Source organism: Pelobates fuscus, chromosome 2 (assembly GCF_036172605.1).
Source record: "Pelobates fuscus isolate aPelFus1 chromosome 2, aPelFus1.pri, whole genome shotgun sequence".
Classification (NCBI taxonomy): domain Eukaryota; kingdom Metazoa; phylum Chordata; class Amphibia; order Anura; family Pelobatidae; genus Pelobates; species Pelobates fuscus.
In genome coordinates, this window is record NC_086318.1 from 102246737 (window position 1) to 102260159 (window position 13423).

Below are 13423 nucleotides of genomic sequence, written 5' to 3' on the forward strand. Positions count from 1 at the left end.
GTCCAAAACATCTGGAGAGCCGAAGGTTCCCCACCCCTGGACTAAGGGATTGTTGTGCAGGAACAAATATTGCACATTATGAACATTTATTAACTTGGTCCACTAGTCTCAACTAACTTATGAATAGGTTTGGATCTGAGCAATGGAGTAATTACTCAGAAGAATCAATTTTATCATTTTGGCAATTCCTGAGAGCACAAATAAAATAGGCAGGTTCTCACCATCAACAAATACAGATACAAATAGTTAAAGTGTTACCTGATGGGTCTCGTTGAACAGACACAATAGGTCAAGAACCGTAATACAAACTTCTGTGGCAATGTTGGCTTCTATATCAAGATGATGCACAATGTCTGTCTCATTTGAACTACCTGTAAATAACAGCAATTTTAGAGAGTTTAAGTAAAATAATGTGCAGTGTCGACATGTTAAGAAACCCAACAAACCCTACAGACAATAGGAAAATTCAATAAAATCTAAATTTGATCAGTAAATTCAGTAAAAACACCCAATATATAATATATAAGTATATTGCTATTTTTTTTGTTTATTTTTAGTTAACACATATAGCCAAACAGTAAATTATGTGGCTGCAATTCAATATATAAAGCATACAGACATGATCAAGAGGTTCAGGTGATATGAAACATTACAATAGGAAAGTCAAGTAAGTTATTAAGTTGTTGGTGGTAGATATCATGGTTCCATCATAAATGCAACAGCAGTCACCTTGGGTCAGACAGATCTGCTTTTTTTTTTTTACGTACAACAGAGGTTAGACAATGGCCAAAATATTTCAGAGATGCCAAAAATACTCATATATGACACTTCACAACAGAAGAGCATCTCTGAACTCAACACATTGAACCTAGAAGCACATGGGCAACAGCAGCAGAAGACCAAAACAGGTCACTCTACTGTCTGCTAATAAAAAGAAGCACACACTTGGTTACCAAAAACGGGATGACTGAAGATATAAAAAATGTCACCTTATCTGATGAATCAGAATTTAACATAACCCATATCAACGCATGGATCAAGTTAGCCTTGAGTCAGTAATACACACTGGTGCTGGTTTATAATGTACGGACTGCTTTTTTGTCACATAGCCTATATTACTACAAACTGACCACCATAAAAACTACAGTGAGTACATTGGTTCTATAAATATGTCTCTTATTATAACCACCAAATCACATTGTGAGACAATACTTCCAGCTGGATAAGTGCAAGTGTGTGTAAAACTGTGTTTGTGAAGCAATGTTGTAGAATATGCATGTGTAACAGAGTATTTGTGCATGTAGCGTGTTTGTGTAGCAAAATATGTAGCTGGGAGTGTGTTTAGCAACGTATGTGTGTAGCAGAGCTTACATGCATGTAGTACGCAAAGTATGTAGCTGGGTGTGTGTTTAGCAGTGTATGTGTGAAGCAGAGTGTGTGTGCATGTAGTGAGTTTGCATAGCAAAATATGTAGCTGGGAGTGTGTTTAGCAATGTATGTGTGTAGCGGCACGTGTGTATGTAGTGAGTTGTGTAGCAAAGTATGTAGCTTGGTGTGTGTTTAGCAGTGTATATGTGTGCAGCAGTGTGTTTCTGTAGCAGAATGCACTTGTAGCAGGTTGTGTGTATATATGTAATAGGGTGTGTGTGTATAAGTAGGTATGTGTTTATCAGTGTGACTGTTTGTGTTTATGATTAGCATAGTGTGATTTTAATATTATGTTGAATACATATCTGTGTGTGTCTGTGAGGGTGTATTTCTGTCTGGTAGACTGTACACACTTTTGATGGCAGCTCCACTTGAACTCACTCCCCAACAAACCTCTGGCGAATAGAAATAAGTGTATTCATGATGACCAAATTTTCTAAATGTACAACCAGGATTCTTCACTACATGGTAATTGTCAGGAACTTAAGAGGACATTTTAAAATTTGATTTAAAAATAAGTAAATCTGCAATTTGTTTCAAGCATTTACAACATGTGTATTGCTGTATTATACAGCTCATTTTAGGTCATAGCAATGCAACGCTACAATGATGATAGAGTGATATTTAAATTGATAGGATGATTACTGAAAAAAGAAAAAAAAACCTAAACAAACCAAAAACAACAAATCAGTAGTTTATATACAACATACAGCCTGATTTGAATGAATACATGGACATTGAGCACATGATGTACACTTGGGATACCTGTTAATAACATAGGGATTTAAGACTGTTTCCATGTGTGGTGAGAACAAGAGATGTTAGCTTGTAGCAACACCACATGTGCAGAGAAAGTCACTGTGGTAACAGACATTAACATCACGATTTACAAGACTTGTACTGTGTATGTCAGTGATGGAATCCACGATGAGATGAACTTTGATGACAAGACAGTACACCTTATATAGATTATGAAATACTTACTGGCTGCTGAGCTTGTGAATTCTATAATTTGCAACAATTTGGGATTAGAAAGAGCATTCTTTCCTCGAATGATGGGCAACGTTTGTGACCTTGGATGTTTTTGGCCATCATGTGCAGAATGTATCCTGGAAGAAAATGGAACTGCATTGTTAAATATGCTTAAATTGATGCAGTTTGAGTGCTTAGAGTTATCCTGGACCTCAGTATAAATGCTCAGGTTATAAGAGAAGTTATATTTTTGAATTTCTGATAATCAGAACTCATCAAGCCGTCGTATGAATACGTTCCAAGAAATAGGTCAGTTCTCACAAAATACCCGATTGTATTGTTTGTGTTTTTATTAAGGAACAGTTGATATGCAATTTGGTCTAGAAGGAAACATGGAAGCCGCTATAGATACTCAAGGATATATTAAAAAACACTGGAATCCAGCTTAAAACTGGACCACAAGGCATGCCATCACACTCATGTAAGTGCATACATTACTCACAATTGTCATGCATGTCTAGTACTGTTTCTTCTGATAGCTATCACAAATAGGGTTCTCTCAATCTCCAGTTTCTACACATCTCCTATAGCAACAGTTTCAGCCCAATTATTATTCCACCCAAGGGAATAAAACTGCCATTAAAGAGGGACTTGCCAATACATGTAGACATGACCCAATATAAAAAAACAAAGCACCAATTTAACATAAAATGAATAACACTTTGCAGTTTGATTGTCTTAGGATGGTAGGACTTACACAGACTATGTTTGCAATTTATATTATTTCAATTTACAAACATGTTTCTATTCGTGTCCAACATCAAAGGTGAGTTGTTGCAAGGCTCAATTCTATCTTACTTCATGATATGACGACACTCTGACTGATTTGGTTGAGTTGTAGATATTATTGTAAAATAAATGATCATCAGGTTATAGACTCTATATATCAGGCATAGGCAACCTTCGGCACTGTTTTGGACTACACCTCCCATGATGCTTTGCCAGCATTGTGGGTGTAAGAGCATTATGGGGGATGAAGTCCACAACATCTGGAGTGCCAAAGGTTGCCTATCCCTGCTATATCAAACTAATCCCACTATAGAGAACTCAGATTGCAACATTATGGGTAAAAAACTAGCTGTGACTTAGATGAGTTGGGGAATGTTTGCACATCATATATTTCTGTCTTACTTTTGGTATTCAGTCTTTAATTCATACAATTTAGTATTCAGTTAATAAACTCCACTGTGTTCAACTACAACCCATTTGTAAATATAGCTCTCTACCCTAAGTAAAGAAAGTTCAAGCTTTTTAAAGAATGGACAATAGCTTGGTAGCAGTTACTGTGTGCATTAGTACTTGGATAAAAATGCTTCAAGTTACTGGTATTACAGCTGTGAAAATAAGCTTTTGCTTTTTTTGGATACAGAGTAACCCGGAAGTGTCCTTGTATTTAATTTTCTCTGTCCAAAAGCCAAGAGCCTGCTTCACAATGTGAGAACTGAACTCGGAGAGCAGGTGTTTAGAGACTGCATTGTGGGAAAATGAGGGGACAATTCTGTGGAATGCCTGCAGTGGAAATCTTTACATTAACCCACTGATTTCCAGGTTTTTGGACACCACCATCGTATTCACTGTAAGGAGCAGCCTTTAAGACACATAAAATGCAAAGTCTGTGGTATTTCTGCGGATTTCCATATTACAAATGTTATCGGAGAATGCATGAAAATCGCAATTAGTTCTTTGGAGCCAATATATTTCACATAAAAAAAAAAAATAGAGTAATCTAACACCACAACTCTTGATTGCTGTTTCCTTTACATATTTTTGCATTTAGTAATCTCTTTCATTTTTGTAGCAAAATCGACTCAAATTCTATTTTCTACTGTTTTACAGAAATATAATTATTTTCAAAATATTCTACTGTTTTACAGAAATATAATTATTTTCAAAATATTCTACTGTTTTACAGAAATATAATTATTTTCAAAATATTATATTCTAAATGTCCTGTTTATATTAAACAGTGCCACTATATTTATAGCTGGGTTCATTATAGCACTGCTTCATAACACCTCCATCATTTTATAGTGCTTCCTTAGGGAATATAAGTACCACATTTTACCTACACCCCAACGATAGTGCCCTAACCAAATGCAAAAACTGTAGATTTTGTGAAATGCCCCTACTGTTATTAAACCTATGTTTGGCTGAGAATTATGTGAGCTGGAGTCAATAATGACTCACGGGTACTCACCAAATATAACTCACTAAATAAAGACACTTCACATACCCGGAACATGGACAGTGAGGTTAGGAATTATCTTAATTGTCTGGATCATTAAAAGCAGTAATCTTATGATGCTGTAAAAGAATGGAACAGCAAAGCACAAAATGCCAGTGTCTTATAATCTAGCTTTTACATGCAATTTGTCTTTAACAGGCTATTTTTATCAGATGCATCCACGCTGCACGACTTGCTAGCAATGAAGCAGTTCTGTATAAAGTGACAGAATTTAAACAGACAAAAATAGTATTGTTACACACTAAAAAAGTTGAATGAACAGGAATTACTATTATAATGGGAAGTATTCATAAACAGCATCCTCTTACAATGCCGATCATTGTGTTACGCATGGTCTGCCAAGGATTAGTTGCTGTAAATTGAATTTACTGTATATTACGTCAATGAAAACAATATGTGCAAGAATACCACTGTGTTAGGAGTCCCGCTTGAGAAGAGGAATTAGAGCCTTTCAGGGTCCCGTTGTTCTGAGATGCTTGGGCAAGTTTGAAAGCTGCAGTGATTTTTCTGTTGGAAAAAGTCTCAATAAATAAATTGTTCCTTTTTGTTATCACATTTATATTTATTTATTTAATAAATGTATTAATTATTTGCACCAAAAAAACAACAACCAACAACAACAACAAGTAGAGGCTAAAGAAATGCAGTAACATTTCTATAGTTTGTTAGTATGTTCATAGATTTTTTATTTGAATTTTTAAAGCATGAGAAGGTCTGCTTTGCATTGCACAAATATGGAAATATGTGCTGTGTAAACGGGCAAAAAATAATAATAGAAACAATTGATAAATCAGAAAAAAGAAGTATGTGGTTACAATTGCAATAATGGATGGGAAACAATGAATGAATGACATTCATTTAATTCTTCTTAATTGTATAGAATTAAAATGCATTTGACAACTTTTAACTGGTATAGAGTGATTGATTCCTTTCCTTAAGAAAAGGACCTAAATAAAACAAGTGTAGTAACCCTTAACCCCTTAAGGACACATGACATGTCATGATTCCTTTTTATTCCAGAAGTTTGGTCCTTAAGGGGTTAAAGGACCACTATAGTGCCAGGAAAACATACTCGTTTTCCTGGCACTATAGTGCCCTGAGGGTGCCTCCACCCTCAGGGACCCCCTCGCTCTGGGATGAGCAAAGGGGTTAAAACTTACCTTTCTCCAGCGCCAGGCGGGGAGCTCTCCTCCTCCGATCCTCCTCCTCTCCTCCCATTCGGCTGAATTCGCACGCGCGGCAAGAGCTGCGCGCGCATTCAGCCGGTCTCATAGTGAGAATCACGCAAGCGCCTCTAGCGGCTGTCAATGAGACAGCCACTAGAGGATTTGAGGGCTGGATTAACCCATTTATAAACATAGCAGTTTCTCTGAAACTGCTATGTTTATAAAAAATAGGTTAACCCTAGCTGGTCCTGGCACCCAGACCACGTCATTAAGCTAAAGTGGTCTGGGTGCCTAGAGTGGTCCTTTAACTCATTTAAATCAGGCAAGCAGCAAAGAGTTACCTCCTAATCACAAGAGACATATATATGAGGCAGGAGCAATGCTACAAGGGCTGACATGGTCTGGAACTGTTAGTAGTACCCAAGTGCGGCCCCTACATCCTACAGCCACAAATACAGAAGGCACATTATTATTATTATTATTATTATTATTATATTTATTGAAGACCCCCTGCAATTTATATCAATAGTTCACATATTTACCAAAGGATTGAGGGAAGAGACAGCCAGGTCTGTACTACCTGGTTACTAGGGTTTCCTGTGGGTGTTGCTCAAATTTATTCCTGTAACATTATTATATATAGATATCTTGTGTAAGATTAATAAACAGACGTATACCACCCACCGTATTATGTTTCTTTTTCCGAGATATCTGAAGTTTTGAAGACATACTCTAACAAATGAAAGTGAACACTGTTAGAATACACCGGTCATCAAACTCAACACATATAAATATTCTAAAGCAATATGATGCTGACTAAAAGATGTTCCTGTAATTAGATGGGATAGACAAATTGGTAAAAACAACAACAGCTCTTCATACATTTAAAGTAATGAGGGCCACGTCAATTACGTGGCTGGTTATTGGTAATATTTGATATCACCTCTCCTCTTCATATACAGTAGTTGGAATAGCCATTTTTTGTGTCTACATAGAAGCATGAGTTCCAGGCCCAAAATAAGCGATAAAAAAGACAATTAAAGGGACACTATAGTCACCCAGACCACTTCAGCTCAGTGAAGTGGTCTGGGTGCCAGGTCCCTCAGGTTTTAACCCTTCAGATGCAAACATAGCAGTTTCAGAGAAAAACTCCATAACTATTAAAGTAAAAATGTAATTTGTGAAAAATCAGTGGCAATAAAGATTGTTCTAATTTGTGTTTATGCTTTAATCAACAAATATGTATATCGAAAACTGATAAGCGTATTTGTGTGCTATTTGGTTTACAGAGTAAGTAGCTGTTCAGTGGGGGGTGGCTTTCTTGAGCCAGTCTTATTTTTATATTTCATCCTCCCAACATATTATCTCATTACAAGCCTGTTTTAAATGAACGGTTAGCAAGGCTAACAGTAATAGAATGTACTTACTCCAGAATGCTGAAAAAGTCATATATCTCCGTATTGGGAGCCCTCTGCCAGTACGAGACTAACATTTCTGCAAATACAAATAAAAAATGTAATTCTTGAGAATTTCGTTACAGAATCCAAAATACAAGCCACTTCTTACCCTTTGATATCATTTTCATAATATGAAGAAAACACATCAATATAGTTTTGGTTTCGGCCTGGTCAAGTTTGTCATATCGAAGCGTTGAGCCAATCAGAGACAATGGTCTTGCAATCTGTTAGATGAAGAATCATGCATTATTTTCAAAACATTCATAAATTGTTTCTCCAAGGGCAAAAAGATATTCAAGGTTATTCACTAAAGTGAGATTCGTCGGGAGTTCTAAATGAATTTATAAGTCACTGCACTGCTACTTATGGACTACAGTTCCCATGATGCACATATGGTAGAGCTCTGCTCCCTCCTGCCCTGACTTAGACAATATTAGTAAATGATAGCGTGCTTATGTGTTGCTTTTTAACCATTTGAGTGATAGAGATGAATCTACATAATGCCATTTTTACCTGGCCCCTAACTTTAACTGCTGGTTTCAAAATTCTAGTGACAGTTGTCAAGCCTTTAATGGAATTAAACATTGTCCAACATTTTTTTATTTAGTTTTATAAATATAATATACAATTAGCGAGGGCAAAAACATACAATACAAAAAGAAAAAGATTTGCAAAAAAAAGGTGATAGTGCATCTAATCCAATAACAATGACTCCAGTTATGCATATAGCTAGCATATACGTTTACATCAACCAAGCCATCAGTATGACATCACATAATTAGCGTAGAGTAAGCGCATGATATGACATATCTGTTGCCAGACATGGTCACCCATGGGGAGATATCCTTTAACCCCTTAAGGACACATGACATGTGTGACATGTCATGATTCCCTTTTATTCCAGAATTTTGGTCCTTAAGGGGTTAATGTTACATAATATAACAACACTCTATCAAGAGTATTGTTACATCTGAATAGAGATACCATTGGAAATAACATGAATTAAAGAGCATATGACTTGCGAATCTCATCTTCCCATATGTTCTAAAAGAATTTTAGTTTGAAACTCTAATCACACATCTGTCATTTATATACACATGTTCAATACTGTATAATTGTAAAATTCTAAACCCAGATGCATATGTGCAATAGTGCGTTTCAAAACATATCTAATTTCTCGGCTTTGCGAAAAGGGTTCATTAACTAACTAGGAATTTAATTGTGAAGCATAGTCGTTTAGCAGTAAGCAAGTCAAAACTGCTTGGAAAAGTTATCCATTTTTTAAAGTCAATTCCCAGTAGCTTAATTTGTAAGCACCAGTGGTATGCTTCACACAGGTACCCTTGATAAAGGAAACCAGTTGATGCCGAAACGTTGGGGAGAGTTGGTGACTTGTGTTTCTGCCTTGGGGCTTGAAAGATTTTTTTGGTATAGTGCTATTGCATTACTGTTTGCCTATTTCTGTTACTTTGTTTATTATTGTTTTGTGTCTGTTATTGTGATTCATTCTACTGATTAAAGTTTTATTGTACTTAATGATTGAAGTTGTTATAGTGTGCATTCTATATTATATATGGATGCTTTACATATGAAGCATGTTTAACAACTCAGATTTCTCAAAAGAAAGAAGATCTCTTGAACAAGAGTTCTACCAGCCATTTCAGGAGTAATAACCCTCCACCAGAGGTAGCTGGCTTAGTACAATGGGATTGACAAAAATCAAAAAACAAGAAAGGAGGACGATTGTAAATAGGAAATGTACAATGCCTTCTCACCAGCCACTGCAATCTAGTTTTCTCTTTGAAATATAAAAATGAGTTATTGAAAAACAAGAGGACAGAATGAGACCATATATAATAGTATTCATATCTGTGTGTCCACCAGATCCTCTGTAGAACCATGTGTACCTTTTCACAGTTCTCGGCCTTGTCGCTATTCTTCTCATTTGTGCTAGGAATAGACTCCAGGCTAGCTAGAGATGCTCGAGAATCAGCATTGTTTCCTGCCGTGATGGCAACTGAAGAAAAAGCTGCGGAAATAAAATCAAGAGCACTGAGTGCAGCACAGATTATTAAGAGAACAGCTTGAAACATCTATGTGCAAACAAGAGAATCTGCACATACAACAGCAAGTATTAAAAACAAGTTCTTCCCAATGAGTGCATTAGGATTTTGGTTAAATTAGTTTAGGTTTGACAGGGCCATTGCTTGGTTCCTGAAACACCTGGGGCTTGAGCCCCAACATTCTGTTACCCCCTATTGCCTACACTAAGAGAGAGGTGGGGATATATCATGACATATGTCCCCTCCTCTCTACCAATAGAAAGAAATATGCATCTGCATATGCTCCCCAGGATCTGATCTCAATGAAAGCAGGCAAACAAGCACATAATGAACAGCCAAGCATTCAATACAATTCTGCCACACTACCTAACTAATAGAGTTGTGTGCAGCAGATTTATTTTTCCACCAGCACTGCTCCCAATAGTTATCATGGGGCATCACAACCATCATTTTAGTACCCTGTGGACCACTATTTTAGTAGTCTTTATTTTTAGACCAGACGACTGCTTTCAGTAAAATACATATATATATATTTTAAAAACCTAATTGCTGTACACCATCCACTACTAGTAGAAATCTGGGGCTTCAGCATGAAATTCCCTGCCCCCCAGCAACATCTATGTGTTTGCACATATTAAAACGTAAGCCACTATTTTGTAGATTGCAAAATGAGTTATCTCCTGCTAGACCTGAGCAATGCAAAATAAATGTATATTGGATTTTTTCTGTCCCTAGATTTCTATGATTGAAAAATCTAGCAGTCAGCAGATATTTTGTGCACGTGTTTGTGGGTAATACTGTGTCACATCACGGATACTTGTGCACATACTAGATTTGAATTTAGATAATTTGGTAAAATAGCTCGAAAAAGCTGATCTAGGCTTTGCGTCAATGAGAATTTTCAGGGATGAACATAATCCCTCTCATAATCCTGACCACTCCAGTATAGAGATAGTAGTGACTGTGTTCTGCATTGCTCGTTTCTCTATGGGTTAACATGCTGAATGGATTTACAAGAAATAATAAGTTAATACTGCAAAGTAACTTCCTGATTTTGAGGAATTAACAAGCCAGCTCTATGTTTGTGTTATTAGTGTAAACAAATTAGTTTAGTTTCTTAGCAGATAGTACATTTCGGCTAATTTAAATTACCAATTGTTGAGTATTTCATTTGTCTTATTGCTTTGCAGGGAAATAATAACAATGAGTTGCACAGCGTGGGAGTTAAAATTATCCTCTTTAAATTAAATTGTTTTAAAATGCATCCAGAATATCATGTTACCAGCAATGGAGTTTAGAACGTCTTTGGAGAATGAGGTGTCAGCGGATGTGGCATGCTTCAAGGCTGACTGGCTTTGAGAGACTGCTGCTGTACTCAGGTCATCCCTGGAGCCCTACAAAAAATAAACATGCATATATGAGACAATTCTCTAGAGGGGACATTTTTTTATCATAATGTTGGATTATCTTTGACACTGCAAGCATTGTGGAGGACAGCACCCATGATTTTCATCACTCCCAGCAGAACCATTATCTGGTAATCATAAATGTTCCAGCTATTGGGTCTGATGATTAGCATACTTGCCAGGACCCACTCTGTGTGATTCTATATTAGGCAATGAATGCCATCGCTGGATTCCCAGGGTAAATGGACTGAAGGCTGTCTGGAATGTTAGTAAGGTACCGGTATATACCTGAACACACAGGGTATAGTTAACAGCAGAATACAGGGATAGAAAAGTATATTACTGCGCCTAGAGCTTTGAGAGGAAAAAAGACCATAGATTAACCTGGGACAGGTTAAAACTAACATACCAGAAGTCATCAGACACAGAGATGAGCCAGAAGGTATATCTGAAACATGCACATTCTCTGCAGTTGAGCTGCCAGCGTCTAGCCGGACTATTGTCTTCTATGCCCTAGTTGACAAACCAGGGGTTGACTAGGCCTACACGAAAAAGATGCTTGTTAACACAAACCTGGTTAGATGTATTTATTCCAAATGGAAAAAAATACTTCATGAAAATCCGGGGCATATTGTCCAATAGAAGTCCATAGAGAGGTAAATAGAGTATGGCTATTTGAGCCTGTTTTTCCTAAATCAAGACAAAACAAAGACATTATCACAATATATATTGGACATCTTACTAATCAAAATAAGTAACAGCAAAATCCATCTCTTAGGCTTACATGTCCTGACCAACAATACATTAGAGATATGTTGATTTATTCTGTATTAACTGGTCTATTTTCTCTGGTATATACATACTTTAAGCTTAAATAAAGGAACACTCCGGGCACCAATGCAACTTTAATGATTTTGACCTCAATTATATGTTGTATCAAAATACTTTTTGCAAAAAAAAAAAAAGTTTTGCAGAATGATGCACCATAAGTCTGCCTCCTTAGCCATGCTCCCTCATGTCAGTAGTAGTACTGATATCCTTTTTATATGACTCCCGGGATATCCTCTACTACTAATGCAGGTTGCGTAGTCATTCAGACCACTGGCTGGGCTGTGGGCATACTTTTGATAAGGAAGTCTTTTTTCTGAAATGTGATGGAGTGTGCCTAAAGAGGCGGGCTTATGGTGCAGCATTCTGCATAATGTTGCAAATTAGTGAGGACAATCCCTATCAAATGCATTCAATAAGTATTGGTGCCTGCAGTGGCATACCATACTCACTCCAGGGGCCACAGCCACAACCCCTGGATACCTCCCGGGTGTCTGACAGAAGGTGAGAGCTGTGCTGCTCCCCTCCTGCCTGTGTGTAGCGTGGCCGAGCGGTCTGTCAGGAAGTGCTCATTAGCGCACTTCCTGCTAGACTGGGGTGCCGCCGTTCCTCCTGTTATAAGGGGGCCCAAGAGGTGGCCTGCTGGCCACCTAATCAACCTCCCCGGCGGGCGGCTATGTTCCCAGCAGAGGTGGCAAGGGAGCTGTGTTCTCCCTACTCTGCTCCCTCACACGCTGTTTGCTGATGCCGGGAGCCAGAATATGACGTCATATTCCGGTTTCCTGCATCAGTAGACAGCCTGCGCGGTGCGAGAGAGCAGAATAGGGAGAACACAGCTCTCTCGCCGTCTCTGCTAGGAACACAGCCACCTGCCGCACTGAAGCCCCATTGGACCCCATGGACAGATCCACGCCAGCTCTACAGGTAGGGAGCCAAGGTGGACATTTTTAAATTTAAAAAAATATGAATAATTTGTGTGTGTGTGTGTCTGAGTGTGTGTGTGTGTGTGTGTATGTGAGTGTGTATATGTGAGTGTGTGTGTGTGTGTGTCTGAGTGTGTGTGTATGAATGTGTGTGTGTGTGTGTCTGTGTATGTGTCTTTGAGTGTATCTGTAAATGTATGTGTGTGTGTGTGTCTGCTAGTGCATGTGCCTGAGTGTTTGTCTGTGAGTGTGTGTGTGGGGGGTTGTGTGAGTGTGTGTGTATGAATGTGTCTGTGAGTGTGTGTGTGTATGTGTCTTTGAGTGTATATGAGTGTATGTGTGTGTGTCTGTTAGAGTACGTGTGTGTCTATTTTAATGTTGTTTTAATAAGTAGTGGTTTGACAGATCTTCTTTCAAATTCTTGCTATCTTGTTTCCTCCTGCAATGATATGCATTTCCTGGCTTCATCTAGCATTCTGTGCATGTTTGACAGAGCATGCCGCTACTTGTCACGTGGGTCACAGTTAGACCACCCACTAAGACTTTATCACTCAAAATCTAATGCAAGGGACATGATAAAACAGGTCAAAATTATGAGAAAAAAATACTTGACAACAGAAGCAAAGCTAAATTGTACCCATTGAACTACATTCCACCCATGATCAACGTTTGCCAAATTCTGATACATACATACATAAGGAAAAGTTGTCCCTACATTTTTTCTTATATATTAACGCTTATTGACAGAATAAAAAATATAAAATAATATGAAGTCTACAGCATAGAGGAAGTTTAGTGCAACAATTGACCGTGAGCTGACAGAGCTGCTTCAATGGCTCATAGTTCATAGTAAGTCCCCTTCCAGTTTCTGGTGT

At 37.7% G+C, this 13423-nt stretch overlaps 1 protein-coding gene across 5 annotated transcripts in view; it reads right to left on the bottom strand.

Annotated features, from left to right (window-relative positions):
- The window catches only part of DOCK10 (dedicator of cytokinesis 10), a 218702-nt gene that overhangs the window by 37861 nt on the left and 167418 nt on the right, over positions 1-13423 (bottom strand). For all 5 annotated transcript variants that reach the window (XM_063442511.1, XM_063442509.1, XM_063442512.1 and 2 more), the window contains exons 33-41: positions 11371-11487; positions 10674-10785; positions 9236-9357; positions 7438-7552; positions 7299-7365; positions 6556-6603; positions 5114-5212; positions 2413-2537; positions 259-371 (exon numbers count right to left, since the gene is read on the bottom strand). In XM_063442511.1, the coding sequence (XP_063298581.1) occupies positions 259-371; positions 2413-2537; positions 5114-5212; positions 6556-6603; positions 7299-7365; positions 7438-7552; positions 9236-9357; positions 10674-10785; positions 11371-11487 (918 nt within the window). The remainder of the gene's footprint in view (positions 1-258; positions 372-2412; positions 2538-5113; positions 5213-6555; positions 6604-7298; positions 7366-7437; positions 7553-9235; positions 9358-10673; positions 10786-11370; positions 11488-13423) is intronic.